Consider the following 22262-nt stretch of genomic DNA (forward strand, 5'->3'; position numbering starts at 1 on the left):
TGGCAGAGGCCTGCCAGAGTGTCATGCAGGGACTTTTCCCAGTCCAACCTGGTGCTGTGCCACTGAGCTACAGTCTTCTAATGAGACCGTGCTGATTCCTTTTTTCAAGCACATGGCTGTGTCACTGCAGGACGCACCATGCCCTTGTAGTTTCTAGTTAGTTAAGTTAGAGTAACCTTAGCAGATTGTCTTTTTCCATCACCAGAATTAAGTGGCTAAAGACTGCTGTCAGGGGCGTTAGGTAGGAACTTGAGTTATAAGTGGTTTCTGACATCAGGCTTTCTTGATACTATAGTTGTTTGTAGATTATCACACTGTTTTAATTTTTAAATTTTATGTCAGCAGATGAATGGGTGTCCAAACCAGAGGATAAAGATCCACCCCAAAGCCCCTATTCTCTTGAAACACCCTATGGCTTCCACTTAGATCTTGACTTCCTGAAGTACGTAGATGACATCGAGAAAGGAAATACTATCAAGAGGATTCCTATTCACAGGAAGGCAAAGCACCCAAAATTCAGCACGCTGCCTCGCAATTTCAGCCTTCCAGAAAATGGATCAAGGGCCTACTCCTCATCCCCAAACAAGAGTTTCCTCACACAGAGGAAGGCCTCCTTAGGGGCAGAGGAAAGCAGCCCTGTTGTCACATCGACTGACTCATTGCCCTTAGCCACCCGTTCAAATGAGCCAAGCTACAGAAAAAAGCCCCTTTTAATAGAGACTATCAAGCAAGATGCTGCGCACCTTGAAGAGGAGACTGGCAACTGTAGAGGGAGGCCTCAGCTTTTGAGGGCATCCAGTATGCCTGCCACACTGCCACCAAGCCAGGATTCAGAAGTAGAAACGCAGCCAGAAGCTTTTCCACCGTTGGCATTCCTTCCGTCTTCTGATGGGAAAGGCTTGGAATTTGATTTTAGTCCCGTAAAGGGAACACTGGATTCAGATTGGTCCAAGGGATCTCCTGAAAATCTGAAAAATGTAAAGGAGCAAATCAGTCAGGCCGTCCAGGATACTGAGAAGCTTACGAGGCAACAGAAAGAAGCTAAGCTTGTGCTAGACCAGGGACAACCAGAGCTTACAAAGGAGAGAATACAACCCAGTGCTTCATGGCAAAGTCATTTAGTATCTCAGGAACTGCTTGCGGTTGCTGAGGGTGGAGAAGAGGAATGTGATGCAATGGAGACAGATGTTTGTCGGCCATCCATCCAAAGTGAATTGATCACTTTCAGAGCCTTGGAATACAACCCTGAGAGCCAGACCCAGGAAGACATAGAGCTCACCATATCTGAGACAGTTACAGCAGGACTACAGGAGGGGGATGAAGTTACAAGTCCTGGAACTGGAGAGATGAAAGGAAACGTAAACCTCAAGCCTTTGCTCTCTGAAGAACCTAGCAAGATAACAGCCTTAAAGCAGCATATTGCTATTCTGGAGGAACAGCTCAACAACAAGACAGAAGAACTTGAGCAGATTCGAGTAGTCTTGAAGCAGCAGGATAAGGAAATCAAGGCCAAGGAGAGGAGCATTGAAATGCTGGCAAGTTCCAAAGCTCAACTGGAAGAGAAACTCTGTGGGGAAATTGCACCATGCAAGCAGGACAAAATTGCCCTCCAGTACCATGATGCTGCTGTGAATACCGAACGGGCAGCTAAGGAGGCATCTGACAAAGGGGTTAATGTAAGCATCACTGTGCCTATGGAATCAATAGGGTGTGATGCCTGTGAAATTGATAATAAGAATCTGCAGATAAAGGAAGGGCATAGGAAGCTGTTCCATGTCCACCATGAGATGACAAGTGTTGATGTTGGAGAAAAAGACCGTCCATCTTTCCAGAGGCAGAAAGAAATGAAACAGGAAGATGATAGTTCCCCTCTCGAGCTAAGTTACAATGAACTGAAGATTGATGAACACATTGATAATGACAACTACCAGAAGGGAGTGTGCAACTATGATACACAGTTCTCTGCTGCTGGTGAAGAAAGCTGCTCAGGTGTTGAGGTGGTTGGCTCAAAGGCAGGAGGAAATGAAGGCCTTTTTGAAGAAGATTTTAAGCAGGAGCTGAATGAGGAGGAAACCCAACCAGAACCAAAGAATTCGCCTGCAGATCCCATCGTAGGCCAATACGTTAAAAAAATCCAGGATTTGTTGCAAGAGCAGTGGACATGCCTAGAACACGGGTACCCAGAACTTGCCAGTGCCATTAAGCAGCCCGCCTCAAAGCTCAGCTCCATCCAGAACCAGCTTGTTAATTCCTTGAACTTGCTGCTCTCTGCCTACTCAACACAAACGCCGACAGACAAGGAGAATTCCAACACACAGTATCAACAGTTGGGTAAATAATATTGGCAAAGCCAGTCTTTCCTTTCCACTTACATTGCAGCTAGTCAGGAATATCACCTGAGATATTTTGAATGAAATAAACATGTTTGCTGCTTCAAAATAATAATAAAAATGTTCATTTTACCAAAACAAACAAGGGAAACTAAAAAAAATATTCTTGTAACATTTCCATGTTGTTGAAAAGCACTATTTTAATGTAAACAGAACTTAATGTGGCAGTTAAGGAAATATGAAAGTTTAGATACCAAATTCATTTTTTATGTCTTAAAAAATATCATCCAACATCACTTAAATGCATGGCATCATATTAATACAACCAATTTCATAGTGATAGTAAGAGATAATGGGTATGGACAGGCATGGATGACATACTCTCAACTGATGAACAGGGATGGCTGGAATAGGTTTGTGAAAAGCACTCCTACAATCTAGTTCCATGTTGCTCATAAGAAGGTGCATAGGGCTTCTATGAATAGAGTCAACCAGTTTTTTCAGCCCAAACCCAGAACAGCAAATATTCACATTGCTGTATCAACATAGTTCCCTTCTTTTTCATTTCTCTGCCACTCACACCACTTACTGAGGGTGGGAAAAACCATGGATGAACCTCTTTGTAGAATTTATCAGCCATTTATATGATATCTGCTGTGGTGGAGGAAAAAGTTGCCATTGCTGTGGCACAGCTGCAACTGGTCAGCTCTGTCATAAGGTAAGTGCCATTAATGTCACCTCTCCTCTTTCAACAACCTCAGTTCCTCATTCCGTAAAGATGTCTATTCCCACATTAGTTATAGGGAACTCTTGGACACAACTATTTTGAGCCATTTCACAATTTGTAGAACTGCTAACACTCTTTTCAAAGCTAAGAAGGGTCCAGTATGGTTTCATATTGGATGGGAGACCCATGTGTTGAGATTCCTGCATTGCAGGGAGTTGGACCAGATAACCCTTGATATCTCTTCCAGCTCTATGATTCTATCCTGTGATCAGCAGAGTAGCACAAAGTATGCCCACCAGAATGTTTTGGGATCCATTCAGTTTCTAGGGCCAAATCAACCTAACAGACTAATCCAAGCTATCAATCTTTTGAAACGACCCATTACAGTTGTGCCTTCTTCAAATTCACAGAACTTGTTTCCATTCAATTGGAAAACATTAAATCCACCCTCAATCCTCTCTTTTTATGTCATGGAAGCAATGGAGTTCTATGTTCACTGAATCCCAAGCGACCCAAGTTGATGACATTTAAGCTGGACCAGTTCAGCTAGCTCAGACTGGAAGTCTAGTTAGAGGGCGGAGTCGGAAGGTATGCCAACCATACACTGATATTGCAAAGTGTCTCAGGGTTGCCATTCCATATACCACAGCCATAAACTGATGACAACAGTGATACCAATGCCTCATCTTGAGTCAAATCAATGATAGTTGGTGATTGACATATATAAGCTTTATATTTAAACAGCAGCAGTATCAACAGAGCAGGGTCATCATTGGCCTCCATTTTAAGTCTCTTGAGGCAACTGAGTCATCTGCTATTCTCCACACTGTCTTCATCTTCCCTTTGTCTTGTTTTCCTCTGAACACTACATTTCATAATGAGTTGAGCATCACGGACATATAACATGGGCCCAGGCAATGTTGGAAACCTAATGGGAATGTCCTCCGCAAATACCAACAAAGACCCCAAGGCGGTTGAGAAAAAGTCCTACCCACTTCTGCAAATTCCTGTTGCCCTCTTGCACAGCGAAGGAGAACTGACATACCCGTATTCTTTTGCTCCATCCTTCACATTATTCTATTGTGTTCCCTTAACTCCATCTTCACACTCAACAAAATAGAAGCACCAACAAAATGGCTGTAGCTTGGGAAGGGGATGGGTCTTTGTAATGATGAATAAATAAATGTTATTGCAGTTATGCATGTGACATTGCTCAGTGTTGGACCTTAAAGCTGGGTTGAGGGATCTGTGCCTGCAACTCCCATAATGCCTGACTATTGACCATGCTGATGGAAACTGGCATCTAACTACATCTAGGGACCCAAGATTGGGGGCGCCTTCTCTGGCTGCTGCATCATACCAACCACTGGTGTGTCCCCCCTTCCCCAACCAGGGTAGGCTAGGTAAGTCTATGAAGCTATCAAACAGAAGAATTACACAACAAGACAGGCCTCTTAAAAACAGCCACGTTGTGAACCGCTTTTGAGTTTTTGTTTTTACAATCAAGCTGTGTGTGTGTGTGTGTGTGTATGGCCACTGGTGTAGGAGTTGAGAGGTGTTGGGATCAGCCTTTCAATAGATAGGGGGACTTATTTACCATGTTCAGTTTGTTAAAGGTATGTGATATAGTTAAGTAAGACAACTCTATTACAACATTTCTGATGTTCTGTGTTTTCAATATTTGTATTAGAAATTTCTCCAAGCACAAGCCTTAAATCTATAATGAAAAAGAAGGACACTGGTTTCCATGCAGGAGGTAACGGCACCAAAAAGAACCTTCAGTTTGTTGGGGTAAATGGTGGGTAAGCATCAATGGAAGAAGCAAAACTGCCTTGTCATTTATAATGCTACTTTTTAATGTATGCCAAAAGAAAAGATTGATGTATTAAACACAGACTCACTTCATTCCTTCTCCATTCTGATGTTGGCGAGATTGCTGCAAAAGGCTGGAGGAAGCATTAGGACGTATCAGGGGTGAGCAAAGTTTTCCAGCAGGGGTCTGATCCACCGTCCCTCAGACCATGTGGGGGGGCCAGACTATATTTTGGAAAAAAATATATGAACGAATTCCTATGCCCCACCAATAACCCAGAGATGCATTTTAAATAAAAGGACACATTCTACTCATGTAAAAACACCAGGCAGGCCCCACCAATAACCCAGAGATGCATTTTAAACAAAAGGAAACATTTGACTCATAAAAAAATGCTGATTCCCAGACCGTCCGCAGGCCGGATTGAGGTGATTGGGCCGCATCCGGCCCCCAGGCCTTAGTTTGACTACCCATGACATAGGTTGTTAGCAGAAGTATTGAAAAGTACTACGCTAATATAAACGAAAGCTGAAAATCACCGCAAACTTCACAAAAGGAATGGTAACCTTAGCACTGAGTAGGCTAGGAAACAGACATACAGTAAGCAGTGACACCAAAAGCCAGGAAATCATTGGAACTAGCTTGCAATTTGGAGTTCTCTCGATTTCTGTAGAAAGAACAAAATAATCTGAACTTAGATATTTTTTCACTCTCTTTTACAAATAGACTTAAAAAAAAAAAATGCCAGTGAACCTTTTATTCAGAAGACTCAGCTTCCCATTACTAGAATGTTGTTTGCCACACAATCTTAAATAACTACTGCCATGGTTGGCTGTGGTGTAAAGGCACTGTGCTAATTTAAGCTTCCATATACAGTCATACCTCGGGATAAATGTGCTTCAAATTAAGTATTATCGGGTTGCACTCCACGGCGACCTGGACGTAACAAAGCACGTTACTTCTGGGTTTCGTCACGCGCATGCACAGATGGTCAAAATGACGTCACACATGCGCGGAAGCGGCAAAGCGCAACCCGCACACACATGGACGCAGGTTGCATTTGCTTCAGAATGCTAACGGGGCTCCAGAACGGATCCCGTTCGCATCCCGAGGTACCACTGTATCTAGGCAACCCCACAGCTCTTGGTTTCTGGTGCAAAAGGCAACTTGGTTTTAAAAAAGACTCATCAGCTTCACCCACCTTCCCTGTAAACCAGATCTTCTGCCATCTGCCTAGCGCATCTCTCCTCACCAGTTCCAAATCCAAGTGGACTGGCTGTTTGCTGTGTAGTAGTTGCTTGTAAACTCACAGAGACATGACAGAAACCATGTAGGAAGCCGGACATTTGTAGCTGTAGATTAATGCTGCAATTGCTTGCAACTTTCTTGAAAGGTGGAATATTGGAATCAAAGGTAGCTTGTGGCCATGTGTTTAAATACATTAATTTACAAAACTTCTGTACTACCTTTTTTTTAAAAGGTGAACAGCTCAATATCAATGATACAACATTCATAAAATAAATGCAAAATATATCACAAATCCTTAAAACAGATTATTAGCATGTCAACATGTTGCTATCAGTCCACATGCACATGGACATCTGTACCTGCCCAAACTTCACTGCAAACATTACAATACTTGTTTGGTGTCTGGACCCTGTATATTTCATAGTCTATCCTCCCCATCTCAGGTCAAAATCTTGAGAGTGAGGACTAACACCTTTTCTTCCCTAAGCATCTCATAAAGTAGTAGTTTTAAAGGGACAACCCTTAGAAGTGATTTAGCAAACAGTCACCATTGGCTTCTAAGTGCTTTGATATATACCGTAGGTGGTTACTTTATCATTTTACTTTGAAAATGCACTAATGCTAGTAAAATGTTTTAAGTTCTAGATAGGAGAAAATGTATTTGAATAAAATGAAAAAGCAATGTAATTCATCATTAAGGGGATGGCCCCCAATCTGTAGTACTAACAGAATACCTAGCCAAACCTTAGCAAACCCAGTGGCTTGTTTTTTGACATAATAGCCATGCAACAATCTCCAACACAACCTTTGGCCACTTATAACAGTCTCACCAGCCAGGTACAGATAGAGATGAATGAATCTTTAATTTTGATTTCTTTCAGTTTCTCATTTTTCCAGCCTTAAGGGACAGTTCTCCACATTTCTGCATCAGTGGGCAATTAAAAACAATAGTAAACCAGCATTTTATTGTGTATTTCTCCCAATATACACATTTTGGTATACAATTTCCCCTAATATAAGGCATTTTTGGTGTGCTATTTTCAGTAATATAAGTATTTCCATGTGCTTTCCCAAATATATGCATTTTTGTACACATATAGTTGGAGAACTGAATAGCAAAATTCAAAGTAGCACAAATTTGGTGGATAGCTGCATTTTGATTTGTGTACTGTATTGTTTATAGAGGTGAAAATGACATATTTTTGCATTAAAATGTGAACAACACTACATCTATCCCTCATCCCTAGGTACAGTGGCTATCTGCTTCCAGTTCTGTCCAGGAGCTGTTGTGGCTGCTTTAACTGTTATTTCACAGCTGCTGGGCGATGTGAAAGCAGGACTTCAAATGTGTTGGAGCTTAGCAGAGAGTGAAAACGTTGGGGAGCTCTCAGTAGAGCTCAAGTTTGTGGATCATTCCCTGAATTAGGGACAATGCTTTCCAAAACAATGTAAAGTAGAATTCAGATATATGCTCCTAATTGTAATGGAAGCATTAAACATGTGTGTCATAGTTGGCGACATAAATCAGAAAGCTAAGAGTTTTTAAGACACCAATATTGCTTTGGTATTGGTTCTAAATATTAGTCTTGCAGTGAGAAAGATGTCAATGACATGTGCATGGTTGTCATGTAGAATTGTATGCCAGGTTCTTCCCTTGGCATCAGTGCCTATAATCCCCATTCTGGAAATTATGCAATGTCACCTCACCTCAATCTCACATTTATGGCACAGATCCATAAAAGTATTATTATGAATGAGCCACGTCATGGTAGTTGGAAAGCAGGCAATAATACTGGTATTGAAACCACAAGAGGCCAATTCCTTTTGAATTAGCAAAAACTTGCATGCTTCTGAGATTACTTATGTCCCAGTGAATAAAAATAAAAAACCCTGGCTTGCACAGCCTGGGATTTCAAATTTAAGAGGGTTTTGGGCCTAGGGCCCGCCAATTTTGCTTATAGCTCTCTGGTTCTCGGACAGAAGGAACGCTGAATAATGCCTGCTGTCCTCACCCAGTTACGAAACCACATCCAGTGAAGATTCCAGTTGTGAAGAAAGCTCCTCAGAAGGGAATTCAGATAGTGAGACTGAGAGAAAGTGTGGCAATGATGAGCATAGATGGGGTGAAGATGGCAATGAAAGTGAACAAAGAGCTTCTGGAACTGCCCATTACGCAAGGAAAGAAGACCCCGAAGAGCAAGAGGGAACCACACGACCAAGCACACAGCACAAGGCAGACAGGTAATGGTTCTTGTTATTTATTTAGAGCATTTGTACCCCATTTTTTAGCTTTAAAAGCAAAGCTCCCAGAGTGGCTTACATGGAATCAATTAACAGCCCCTGCCTGCAAGCTTAAAATCTAAATAAATAAAAAAAAAATCACACACACAAACAGGGAGGGAAGAGGGAAAATCAAACTCAGGCCCCAATTCCTAAACAGTTGCTTTTGTAATAACCAGCTGGCACAGTTTAGGGGTAAGAGGTGCCTGATGCAGCTGGTGTTTCAGCAAAGCTGCTGGAACGTTATGTGAACATGTACAATTCCTGCAGACAATCAGTAGTAGTTTCTGTTCCATTCTGCTTTCAGCAGGTGTAATAATGTACTTGAGAGAAACATTAATAAAATCCAAGTTATTATGAGCTATAAGGCATTTGAATTAACACTGAAGACAAGGTATTATTATGATTATTCATTTATGAATCATTTTCTGCTTGTTTTTCAAAGTGATTTACAAACGTAACAAACAAAAAAACCCAGCTAAAAATAAATTTTAAAACCGAAACAACCACTACAAAGGATAGGTTTAAAAGCAACACAAGGTGTACACCTAAGAGAGCTGCAAGAGCTTGTTGAAACAAAAATGCCATCAATTGTTTCCAGCAAGTACAAATAATGGATCCCTGATGTATGTCAACAGGGACACAGCTGAACACAACGGGCAGGCATACGGGAGGCCTTGCTCTGAGTGTTTCTGGTAGTTTGGAGACTTGAAAGTGAAACACTAATGCAAAACACAGTAACCTTTTACGGTGGTACCTCGGGTTAAGTACTTAATTCGTTCTGGAGGTCCGTACTTAACCTGAAACTGTTCTTAACCTGAAGCACCACTTTAGCTAATGTGGCCTCCTGCTGCTGCGTCGCCGGAGCACAATTTCTGTTCTCATCCTGAAGCAAAGTACTTAACCTGAAGCACTATTTCTGGGTTAGCGGAGTATGTAACCTGAAGCGTATGTAACCTGAAGCATATGTAACCCGAGATACCACTGTATAAGAAACAGGGTAGTTTCTCAAGTAACCTGTATTTATTACATTTATATCCCACCTTTCCTTCAAGGAACTCTCCCCCTCCTCATTTTATTCTCACAATACCCCCTGTGCTTTATGTCCTGCATTGAACCTTTCAATTATATAGTTGCATATATAAAAAAAGAGTTATTGAATAGTAGTAGGGGGCAGAGGAGCAGTTTTGCTATAAGGTCCTTCCCCCATCAGTATTCATTTATTTTTCCTAATCTTATTCTTAAAAAAGAGAAGAAGCTGTGTTTTTGCACTTTTTTTTTTACAGTGAATCCACAAAGATGTTTTTCGTTTTCAGATTTAAACCCTCTACAGATTTTCTGAAAGGATGCCAGATCTTGAGCAAACACCTGCCAGAAATAAGAACCACAAAGGACAAATTACTGGTACTAATATTTTTCATGTTGTATTTTGAGCACCTCTCTGTTTCAGCTTAATTTAAGAACCTTCTCAGAGATCATTTTTGGTTAATGGTCGACTCAGAAAATAATAGAATTGTAAAGTTGGAAGGGTCAACTGGTCCATTCCCCTGCAATGCAGGAATCTTTTGCCTAATGTGGGGCTGAGACCCACAACCCTGAGATTAAGAGTCTCATGCTCTACCGACTGAGCTGTCCCTGGCATACTAGCGCCAGCTTTTCACTGATGTGTTATGGTTAACTTCGAATTCCCTATTTTCAAAATCTAAATTAATGAAATGCTAGTTTTGATAAATGGTGTAGGGAAGTAAAAGACACATTTCCCCAAATAAAGCTTGTTTTATATAGTTTATTCATTTGCAGCAATCAACCATGATAAAACATTTTCATATCTTAAACCCATTGCATTTATCATCACAAAGCAGATGTCAGGATAGAACTTGGGGGGGGGGAAGGTTACATCTGTGGGCATCTGAGGAGACTGTGCTTGAACCTGTGGGCTTCTAGATTTTAGTCCTCTCTGTACTACATGATTGGCTCCCATTCATTCGGAGTGTACAGCATTGTGTATTAATACTCCTTGCTAGATTGTATCCAGTGTTACTAACTGGGTTGTATTCAACATTAGCTATTCTCAGAGTAAGCCCGTTTATATTAATGGATATGACTAGCTTCAGTTCATGAATTTCAATGGGTCTACACTTAGTTGGCCGCAACACTGCATCTCTCAAAACTCAAATCAGTCCAGTAGCTACTGAAAAGATGTTGTGCTGGTCTGCTACCATAGCAGGATTTCATAACAAGGCAAGTTTATATATGCATAGATTTATTTATTATGTCTCAGTTATAGATTGCTTTTTGCAGCCTGTCCAAGCAGTGGAACAGCACATTAAACTATAATAGAATTAAGATTCAACAAGGCTGGGGAGCATGCAGCCATCCAGATGTTGTTGAACTCTCCTATCAGCTCTAGCAGAGGTGCTCTGGCAAGAGCTATCATCTCATCTTGGCATCTCACAGTGCTGTTCCATGGAGGAAGTTTTTACCTAGAGCAGTAAGTTACTATATGGACTGAAATCTGAGAACTTTCTTGGTCCCCAGAGGTGAATGGGAGGCACTAATGGTTTGGCTGTGAGTTTCAAGCACAAAAACGTTGTTAAAGAGTTTGGAATACCCTCATTGTTGGACTAAATCAGCTGTCGGTCTTTTTTTTTCAGAGGCACGTTTTAAGCACCATCTGCCAGGAGTGGTTCCGAATCTCAAGCAGGAAATCCTCCAGCCCTGAAATTGTGGCAGCTTACCTCCAAGAGGTTGAGGCAATTCATCCACAGTTAGAGAATATAATTGTGAACTTGGCTGATGGGAATGGCAACACAGCACTTCATTACAGTGTTTCTCATTCCAACTTTCGGATTGTGAAGCTTCTTTTAGAGACAGGTAAGAATCCCTTAATTGCTTTTTCGGAGCTGAAAATTATGTCCATTTGTTCTGCTTTCAACACTCTCCCTGAAACTGCTTTTTCAATCTCAGTTCTTACGGCCCAACTGGGTACTTGTTTTCTTTTCCCTTAATTGCAGTAATCTTCTCTCTGGCTTCCCTGCATTATGCTTTGATCTTGTCCACACTCCGTAGCAAAGGGGGAGCTGGCATTGTATCCTGATTTACTGCTCTCTGCTTATTTTCCTTTGGTGTATAAAAATATTTATATACCATTATTCCTTTTAATATATCATAATGATTGACAACGATCATACATAAAACCATATAAAAATGTAAAATCAGAATTTGGTGATTACAGAAGGATAGCTTCTTAATGGCTGGCATAAGCTTGGAAGCATTCCTGAAGGAGTCTTCTGTTTGAAGGCCTGTTCAACCGAAATTGGGTTGAAAGACAGAGTGTTAGAGGAAAGGATAACAGGGCCTTGAAATTGCCCGTCAACAGTTAGCCCCTAGATAGCACACTGAGCAGGCACACAGGTCACACTATGCTGAGATGCACTGTATTTCCATTTACGTAAAGGTAAAGGGACCCCTGACCATTAGGTCCAGTCGTGGCCGACTCTGGGGTTGCGGCGCTCATCTCACTTTATTGGCTGAGGGAGCCAGCGTGCGGCTTCTGGGTCATGTGGCCAGCATGACTAAGCCGCTTATGGCGAACCAGAGCAGCACATGGAAACGGCGTTTACCTTCCCGCCCGAGTGATACCTATTTATCTACTTTCACTGGCGTGCTTTCGAACTGCTAGGTTTGCAGGAGCAGGGACCGAGCAACGGGAGCTCACCCCGTCGCGAGGATTCGAACCGCCGACCTTCTGATTGGCAAGTCCTATGCTCTGTGGTTTAACCCACAGTGCCACCCGCGTCCCTCCATTTATGCAGTTAGATCTAAATTATGTATGCGGTAGGTATATTTACTATATAAAGGGTCAATCAGCCCTCAAATATAGATATGGCTGACTTCTGTTTATTTATTTAGGATACTTATAGATGCAACCTTCCTCAAAAAGAACTCGGGGTGATGTACATTAAAAAAAATATCTAGGCAAAATGCATCCAAACATAGCTAAAAACGTGTACAAACTAAAAACAACACCTACTATAGCAAGTAATTCAAACACAGATGCATGCATTGCTGCTAAGGAAGTAATCTTCTACTCATCAGATTGCAAAAGAGTTACAAAAGTGTTTTCAGTTGACACCTGAAACCCAAAAATTGTGGTAGAAAATTACAGACCTCTAAGGCGCGAGAGCATACCAGAGTTAGGGCTCCAACACAGGCTCTTCTACACATCCCCTCACCCAAAATTCGGGGGGGGGGGAGAACTGTGAAATATTTTATGCTGTAACATTCACAGTAGGCATGACTGTACTTCATAATCGAGGATTGCTACTTATAAACTGAAATGTGAAGCTAGAGTTCAGCAATAAAAACTGCATTCTAAACGGTTGGCCTGTCAGGTCAGATGTGAAAGAGTAAAATGTCCTACAAGATTTTTATCCAGTAAACATGCATGTATTTTCCAAGAAGAAGAAAGAAGCTCTTTGATTTCCTGGTTGGCATGACAACCTGTAAAATGTTAGAAGAATGGCATATTATCATATGTGTCTATAAATCAATTGTTGCACTAAGACTTCCAAGCCACCCCAGAATATTGAAACAAGGTTGTTTTGTTCTCTTGGTAGATGCCCCCGGGCAATTATATTCAAAGCTACACACTGAGTTTTAAATACTAACTCATTTCAAGTCTATGAAAGAAGGAAAATAATAGCATGCCCTGGAGTTCTAGCAATGATGCAAACCTTAAGAAAAACTTGGTACTGTCTGCTCTGCCTGGGCGCAACTCTCCAAACAGAGGTCTTTGCCAACCCTGCTGCTTGAGATCTTTTGTTTGGAGAAGACACTGAACCTGGGACTTTATACATGCGAAGTATGTGCTCTACCATTGAACTTCTTTCTTCCAGTTTCTTTCCCATCCTTTAGTCACCTATTTCCTTTTGCACACCTACATCTTCCTTTGAAGTTAAGACAGCCAAGGTCTAATGCCAAGGAGTTTGAGGGAAACTCTCACCATAAGCCAGACACAGTAGCCTTATTCATGCATTATACTTGCCTGCTGGGCATCACCCATGGAACCAGGGGCGGGGAATGCTTTTAGCCCTGCCCTGAGGAATTCTTCCAGAAGCAACCGTGCATTGCCCTACATGTGTGTAGGGCCTCTACATGAACAGAGGACACCTGCTTGTTCTGGTGTCCTGATAATGCAGAGGTCCCACACAGGAGCAAAAGCTTGAACACTGTGGTTTCTCTTCAGACAAGTGTGGGTGGCACACATGGCTATTTGAGGAAGAGGAAGCAACATCAGTGGCAGCTTGAAGGGCACAACTCCAAGTAATCATGCTAATGCCCTGCACGTGAGCAATCTGTGGATAGGGCTAAACAATGTGTATTTCTCTATTTCTCCCAAGTAAGGTAGCCAGCTCCTGTTCCCATATGCCTTTCTAGCAAATCCAACCCATAGTGTACATATTTAGTACAAGGCATATTGAATAAAATATCATTCCCCTTAACCAAGGTATTTCATGCCTATCCCCTTATAAACTGTCTTGGGTCATATACAGGACACCAAAGTTCTCTAGGGATGAGAGGCAAGTGTTGTTAGGAACAATTTGCACCTTCCAAGACTGGCATAGGGATCTTTTCTGATGCAGTATCAGTAAAGTATTGGTGAAATTGCTTCATGAGGGGCCCAATGACCCCCCCCCCACCAGTGTTGTCAGTGAATGTAGACTGGACCTTGTTCTGGTGTGACAATGAGCTGAGTTGAGGAGCCCCTGATTGTGCCCTTTATCCCATTTGAGCTTTTGAGTCTTTTCCCTTAAACTGTCCAAACAAGTCAAAAGCTGAAGTGAGTGGAATGATCATTATTCCAGCATAACAAATTGTGCAAACGGGGTCGTGCTTACAGAAGGCATGCATGGTCCTGACTATATTCTGAGAAGCTCTAGAAAATGCAAGGAGTGTGTTCCCTTCTGTCACCGTAACTTCTCCATGTTTTGTTTCCAGAATCTTTGCCCTAACAGGAAGCTTGCGTAGCTCTGGAAAATACATCCCTCTGAATTTAAAATTCAGTGTGTTAAAGCCTAAGGAACATGAATCAGAGTCTTGATCTTCACAGTTATCTGTACAATCTGTTGCTGATTGTCTTTTAAATAAACAGATTCGTGATAAATATTTACGTGTTTAAGGCTGCAATCCTGTACGCATTTACATGGGAGTAAATACCAGTGAAAAAAATGGGGCGTACTTCTAAGTAGACACATATAGGATTGCACTGTAAGGCACTGTCTATGACAACCTTTTGCCAGCCCGGCGTCCTCCAAGTGTTTTGGAGGACAGCTCTCATGAGCCCTAGCCAGCTAATTTCCATTCATTGTGGAGCTGATTGTAATCTGGAGGATTACGCATTGGTGAAGGCTGATCTCTGAGATACAAGTAAATTAAATAAGAATATTGCTTCACGTGCCTTGTGCTTCTTTGACTCCTGGTAGATATAGATAGATGAAAAATGTTGCCTCTTGTTTAGGTGTCTGTGATGTGGACCATCAAAACAAAGCTGGGTATACAGCAGTAATGATCACACCACTTGCATCAGCAGAAACCGATGAAGAAATGGATGTGGTCACGAAGCTCTTGAAAGAAGGCAATGTTAATATACGGGCAAGTCAGGTATGCTGAAATGTGTCACTACATTTTGTTTTGAGTTACAGACACCAAAAGGCTTTTTTTATATAAAAAAAGTGATCATGGGTATCTAGACTCATAAAACGTTAATTTAACAATATTGTGCTGAAATGTCAGTCTTTGCTTACATGATCAAGATGCCACAATATTTGTAATATCAGATTAGCCTCAACCAGAGCCAGGGCCTTTTCAACACTGGCTCTGGCCTGGTGGAACACTCTGTCTCATGAGACCAGGGCCCTGCAGGATCTGATTTCTTTCCACAGGGCCTGTAAGACAGAGTTGTTCCGCCTGGCCTTTGGCTTGGAATCAAATTGATCGCCTCCCGCTCTTCCTTTTTCCTTCTTCCTGCGTTGGAACTCCTATTTGGGGACTCCCCTGGCTTTTTTCTGGCCCACGTAGGACCAGTCTGGATAGTTGGCCTTGGTGAACATTGACATTTTCATTCCCAAAAAAGTTTTTGATTTGAGTTCCTACTGAAATGAGGCTGCATTTTAATGTTGTATTTTAATCTTGTTTTTAAGTTGTATTTCAATCAATTGTTTTTATACCGGTGTTAGCTGCCCTGAGCCCAGTCTTGGCTGGGGAGGGCAGGGTATAAATAAAATTTAATAATAATAATACATAAGAAGAGCCTGCTGGATCAGACCAGTGGCTGATGCAGTCCAGCATCCTCATCTCACGGTGGTTGAACATTTGCCTGTGGGAAACCCAGCAGGATTTGAGCACAACAGCATGTTCCCCTCCCGTGGTTTCCAGCATCTGATCAGAAGCATTGCTGCCTCCAATTGTGGAGGCGAACATAGTCATCATGGCTAGTATGCATGTATTTGATTTACACACAGTCCTTCATCATAAGATCTCAGTAGCCATTGGTATCCCCGTCCTCCATGAATTCATCTAATCCTCTTTTCCAGACCTCTGCTTACCCTCAACATCTGCTTCAGAGGGTTGGTGCTGTAAACAGGGTCTCCTGTATCAGGAGCTCTGTTGGGTAAATTATTTTGCTCATATCTACAGACCAACTAAATTTCATCAGCTTATCTTACATTGCTATCTTAGAGTAGCTACATATATTTATCTGCAGGGAGATTATGAGATTTTTTTTCTAATCTTTTTCCTTCCCATAATTCAACGAAATGGCAGCCACAACTCCGAAGCTCCGTCAGAGATTGGGCAACACAAAAAAATAGCTTTGAGAGAATGAAGAGATGGGAGTACAACATTCACTAAAGAATCGGAGTGCAGTTTTCATGTCTTCCTTATATCCTTCGCCATCTTGGACCATTTTCCTCCTTAAAGAACGGACTACAAATATTGGTGGTTTTCTTCACTGAGAGAATAAGTAGTAGTATACAAAAACTAATTTTCTCTCTCTCTTGCTTCTCATTTTTTCTAGGGAGGCCAGACTGCCTTAATTCTGGGGGTGAGCCATGATAGAGAAGATATGGTGAAAGCCTTGTTGTCATGTGGCGCTGATGTAAACCTTCAGGATGATGCTGGTTTGTCACCACTGATGGTTGCTTCTCAGTATGGTAACATCGAAATTGTGAAGCTTCTCTTGACCCATCCAAGTTGTGATGCTGCATTGATTGACAAGGTGAGAGAAATGAATGCTTGCCAAATTATAAGGACCCGCAATTTCAAACCATGTTAAAACTAAGCTTGCTGTTAAATACTATCTCAAACGGGTTTTAACATAAAATTTGGGAACCAATAATGAGGTTTTTTTCCTGAAATTGCTAGCAATCTTATAGAAATTAAGGTTTCTTCTGACAGAGCTGCTCTTGACTTGACTTTCGGATCTGTACAAAGGTCCTTGTTAAACAGTGTAGTTCCTAACCTAACTTTTCCTCACTGTCACACAGCATTATGGGTTTTTTTAGATGTAGCATGCATGCACAGGCCAACTGTATGTGTTTCTATAAGACTACGGATCCCATGGTGCAGTACAACAGTGAGCAAAAAGTGCTTGAGAACAATGTATGTAGTGACTGTTGACTACAAAACACATGATACAACAAGACTGATGTACAGGGATACATGCTCTGGTCTGGGAATACAAATTTCAAGGTGAAATTTACTGTTCCTTAAAAGGCAAATGAGATTCCTGTCTCATTTTCCTTATAAATTGAGCAAAGGTTAACAGGCTGCTGCCTCACACACAGGCAGAGGTTTACTGAGGGAGGATCTAGTTTTGAATGATAACATTTATTATGATTGGCCGAGCTGTGCACTTGTCTACAGGTCAACCAATTAAGTTGCTATTGGGACTGGATCTCTTGGGATTTATAAGCTTGTGCCCACCTTTCCTCCTACCCCTGCCAATGGCATTCTAGTTTTTGCCACTGACTCTTAAAACCTAACCTCATGAGCTGTTGCTAGCTGCTGCTTCCTTGCAGGGCTGTGAAAGAAAATACCTCTGTCAACGATTGGCCTATTTTTAGCCAAGATACGTGTACAGTGGTACCTCAGATTACATACGCTTCAGGTTACAGACGCTTCAGGTTACAGACTCCGCTAACCCAGAAATAGTACCTCGGGTTAAGAACTTTGCTTCAGGATAAGAACAGAAATTGTGCTCTGGCGGCAGCGGAAGGCCCCATTAGCTAAGGTGGTACCTCAGGTTAAGAACAGTTTCAGGTTAAGAATGGACCTCCAGAACAAATTAAGTTCTTAACCCGAGGTACCACTGTACTCTGTTTGCCACAACTCTTGGGCACAGAGCTGAGGATACAGCAAATTTTATCCAAACTGGATAGAGCAATTTTAGATCAATCTTAATTAAGGCGAGTAGCGATATGGCATAAACATATTATTTTCAACCTAAGGGGTGTGAGATGGGCTTAAAATGGCTCTAGGGGTTCTTTAGATTCTTCAGGACTCAAGCAGGGAGTTTCAAATTATTCTGCTTTTACCCACTATTCAATAAATACTGAACATTGAGGTCTCAGTTTTGAGAAGAGTCAATTTGCGTTAGTTTTCAGCTTGCCCTATGGATGATTTACACAGGCCAGCTTGTGGTTATACAGCAAGTTGGTTTGGTTGACCTCCCTGACCCAGTTGGTTTGTATGCCCTTTCAACAAAAGAAGTGGCCTGTTTAAGATTTATTTTGTGTGTACTGGTCTCCCTTCTACTTCCGCAACATGGCCACAGTTCTCCTGTTTTTACTACTACTTAACAGCCACTTCTTTAAATTAATGTAGGCTTAAAAAAGAACACTTTGGTCATTTGAGGAAGTTTTTAATAAATACTAACAGCAACAGATAGGCTCTCTATTCCTGTATTTTTACAGGGCTTTCAGAACATCCATTGTCTCTGAAATTCTATGGCTTAGCAAGAATTTGAATCAAAGTCTAGGTCAATGTGAACCAGTCTGGCTTTCACTTCCTTCTGTATTTTGCGGGTGGCTGCCCTGCCATGTTAATAAAATCCAACTGGGAATTTAGGCTTTTAAATGTTTAGATCAGGGATGAAGAACCTATGTCCCTGCAGATGTTGACTGCAGTTTCCATCAACCTGAGCAAGTATGCCCAGTTGGCCATAGGCTCTTCACCCGACCAATAGATTATTAGGGAAGTGTCAGTCAAAACCTACCAAGCTGATCTCTAGGTAATTTATCCTGAGTTGATCTGATGTGGTGTGAATTCAAATCATATGAAAAGTACCCCAGGTAGACTAAATCTGCAGCAGTTTATCTCTTTCCATTGTTTAGTTTATATCACAGGAAGAAAGGTTTACTTATGCTGGCAGAAACTAGGGAAATGCTATAATTAATTGGATCCAGATGTGTCCCATCAAGCTTTGCCTCACAGTGAAACGGCTTGGTATTTAAGCAGAATTTCCAAGCCAAACAACTCTTGAAGCAGGGCTGTGACTTACAATAAGCTTTTAACTGCATGTACACGGATGCAACTGGAGACCATCAACATCGTGTTGATTCCACATGAAATTTAGTGCTAATATGCTATTATAAAGGACCTGCTCTGTTAATGAGCAATTCACTCTGCTGTACTGTTAGAAGACCTGGGGGTTTTTGTATTTGGTCTTTGTTTGTTTTCTGCAAAATGAGACTTGCCTTGTGTTCTGTCTGCCAAAAAGTGGGGTCAATAAAGTGAAATGTGATTGTTTGCAATACTTCAAATGCCTAATCCGGAAGGCTGCCATTGAAAGATGCTGATTCATAATTGCTACAAAATCTCACCCAATGGGCTGGTAGTCTTTATGTCAAAGTCTGCCATTGTTGGCATCCGTCTGTCTCAGGAGACAATGGAGTGCACCTCTAGAGGTGAAGTTAAACCACTGGAGATTCACAGCGCCTGCTGTGGCTGCAGAGAGCGATAAATCTTAATTGCTGCTTTCCACATTGTTTTTGCTGCATTAGCAGCACCAAAGTGACCTCTCTGGGTGCAAGCCTGGGCAGTGTGTAGGCCACAGCTTAGAAAAAATAATGCCCTTGCTCCTTTGGAGAAGGTGCTCTGTTGTTATAAATGTGGGTGGTGGTTTCTTTCTTTATTTAACAGCATGTACAGCTTTAGACTTACCGTATTTTTTTTGTGTATAAGACACCCCCATGTATAAGATGTCCCCTATTTTGGGGGACTAAATTTAAAGAATATGGGGGGACATGGCCCAAAGTTGTTGAGCTTTTTTTAGGCGCCGTCACCCCAGCAGAGCCATTGCTGGGGGTTGGCAAAGTGGGCACCGGCTCCCCCCATGTCACTGCGGTAGTAAGCTCCCTAGAGCACGGGCGCCAACCAGCTGGCTGGCAGCTCCCCCCCCCCATGCCACTATCCATGTATAAGACGACTCCAGTTTTTTGACATGATTTTTGAGTCAGAAAACTTCGTCTAATACACGGAAAAATACGTTAAGTCTAAACGTAGAGTGCTGGCATAATAATAATCTCCTTTTTTCTCTCTCCTTCATGTAGGCTGGTAATTCTGCTTTGTCCATAGCTTTGAAATCTGCCCACACGGAAATTGTAGAGTTCCTTCGGAGCCACATACAGCACAGTCGGCCTCTGAATACATAAAGTGATGGAATGGGAAACCGATAACAAAAGACTCATTATTTTACCCAGCTCTGTAACCAATTTATATGCCCATGATCATAGCTGATAACTGCTGATTTCTCTACTTACGGAAAGGCGGAACTATGTCAGCTATTTGCATACATTTCTAATGAATGAGTCACTCCCTTAAACCTTCTTTTATAGCCTTAACCTCTGACCAGTGGCACAAATAATGGTTAGATTATTTCTTTGCCTTTTCTTAATAGTAATTGCTTCCACAAGTCAAGTTGTCTTGTCTCTTCTTCAGCTTTGAGCTTATCTTTTTTTGTTTCTCAAAGCTTGAATAACTACAGGGAAGCAACTAGGTTGGTCCTGGGCATAGTTCTACATTTTTGAAGACCAAGGGCATAAAGGATAATGTGCTTTCAGGTATGACATCACCACCACACCAAAGCTGCCCAGGTTCAGTGAAGGTACAAGTAATACGGAGCAATTCTGAGATACTTTAAATTTATTGATAGCCTGATGCTGTGTCAGCTTGTACTAACTTCAAATATATTCTCTGTACCTTGTGAATAAGGTAACACTAGGAAGTCTTCCTTCCTGCCCAGTAAATCTTCCTCAGATTCACATATTTTTCTAAGCCTGTTGTTGCTGCACAGCCCATTGATTGCTCTGTAAGAAAGTACCAGCCTTTCCCCCTGCTGCATCAGAGCATCACATCAGGGACAACTCAGAGTGCAGTAGCACTGATGGTTGCTGTTGGGCTAAGGCTATGGTCTGGGCCTGATCCCAGTTCAAGGGCACAAATTAGTACCAATTCTTAGTACCTCAGCAGTCATTACAAGAGACATTAGTTTGGATGTGTTTGTCAAAAGGGCTTGGATCCAACCGCAGCAGAACTTGAGAGTTGAGACTCAAGAGATCCCCATTGCATGAGCAGAACTTCATCTACAGAACTTTGGATCCAACCGTGCTGTTGCCATCACACCATACTTTTCCAGGAGTGTCTCATTTTACGCAATATGTGACCTTGCATCACCGCTTGCATCACCGCCCTATCTGTTTCTCCCTGTCGCCCACCACTGTGGATAGCAGATGTTCTGAGACAAAGAAGATGAAAAGCAAAGCACGACAGCATCACATATAGGGTAAAACTAGACATTAATGAGAAGAAAGGAAACTAAGACACAGAGTTAAAGTATAGTTGATAGTCGTTGGTTTGGCATTGGTACCACATCTTTGGGTTGGGCTGTGAAAACAGATATTGCTTTTCAAATGAAAGTCCAGCATATATCTATTAAAGCACATGATGTTTCCAGTTTGTCTACAAGCACAGCAGTAAAGCAATACTTTTTTGGAGTAACTTTAGATAATGAGTATTGTTTGTAACCAGCTATCTTAACGCATGTCTCAGTTAACTTGTAAGTTGTACTGTGCTATTTATTACTATTGATTTCTATAAGTACAGGCAGTCAACATTTACTCAGCATACAGCTACAAATATAGATTGGCTAGATTATGTACACTATATATCTTGGTTGTGTTTGGTTTCTATGGCTCTGATGCAAGAAGTCATAGCTAATTATTTACAGAAATAGTTGAATGTATTGGATCCAAACACACACACATTACTTCCTGTATATTCACAAAGCACAACCATCTTGTTTTATATCCCTTGAATTTGAATTAACCAGCCAAGAGAAAGCTTTGAAGTATATTTCTCACTGGAAGTTTGGGCACAATTAAGATACAGTGTGCATTTTCATTTTTTTACCAAGCTAAGTATGTAGAACAAAATGACTTGATCATAAACTTCCTCATGAGAATTATTATTGTTTAAGATATTTTCATAATTAGGTTCTGTAGAGCCATTTCTGAGTATGGCTTCATATGGAAGGTGCCTTTTGGGCAAACATCTGTTCTCATCTGTTTCATCAGGCTAAAATGCTGGAAATCCCAAACTTGGTAGATTGAAATCTGTTGTACTAATTTATCTGCCATATTGTTTCATTTATTGAGTAACCTTCCACCCACAGGGTAGGCAGAGTTCTTCTGTGGGCTCTGGCAGCCTTCCAGAACTCACTACAATGCACACATACGAAGATCTCGCTCAAATTCCCATTGCTCAACCACAATGAATAACAAAAATACCTTCCATAATCCAGAAA

At 41.5% G+C, this 22262-nt stretch overlaps 1 protein-coding gene across 5 annotated transcripts in view; it reads left to right on the forward strand.

The window, feature by feature from the left end:
- The window catches only part of KANK4 (KN motif and ankyrin repeat domains 4), a 47051-nt gene extending 25429 nt beyond the window's left edge, over positions 1–21622 (forward strand). For 2 of the 5 annotated variants that reach the window (XM_028733245.2, XM_077928667.1), the window contains exons 3-10: positions 346–2331; positions 4748–4859; positions 8135–8359; positions 9715–9802; positions 11053–11272; positions 14919–15061; positions 16476–16676; positions 20011–21622. In XM_028733245.2, coding sequence (XP_028589078.2) covers positions 346–2331; positions 4748–4859; positions 8135–8359; positions 9715–9802; positions 11053–11272; positions 14919–15061; positions 16476–16676; positions 20011–20112 — 3077 coding nt within the window. In that variant the 3' untranslated portion in view covers positions 20113–21622. Of the gene's footprint in view, positions 1–342; positions 2332–4747; positions 4860–8134; positions 8360–9714; positions 9803–11052; positions 11273–13017; positions 13255–14918; positions 15062–16475; positions 16677–20010 lie in introns of those variants that run through there. The other 3 variants (XM_028733241.2, XM_028733243.2, XM_028733246.2) reach the window with 2 other exon arrangements.
- The last annotated feature ends 640 nt before the right edge of the window (positions 21623–22262 follow it).

Source organism: Podarcis muralis, chromosome 5 (genome assembly GCF_964188315.1).
Source record: "Podarcis muralis chromosome 5, rPodMur119.hap1.1, whole genome shotgun sequence".
Classification (NCBI taxonomy): Eukaryota; Metazoa; Chordata; class Lepidosauria; order Squamata; family Lacertidae; genus Podarcis; species Podarcis muralis.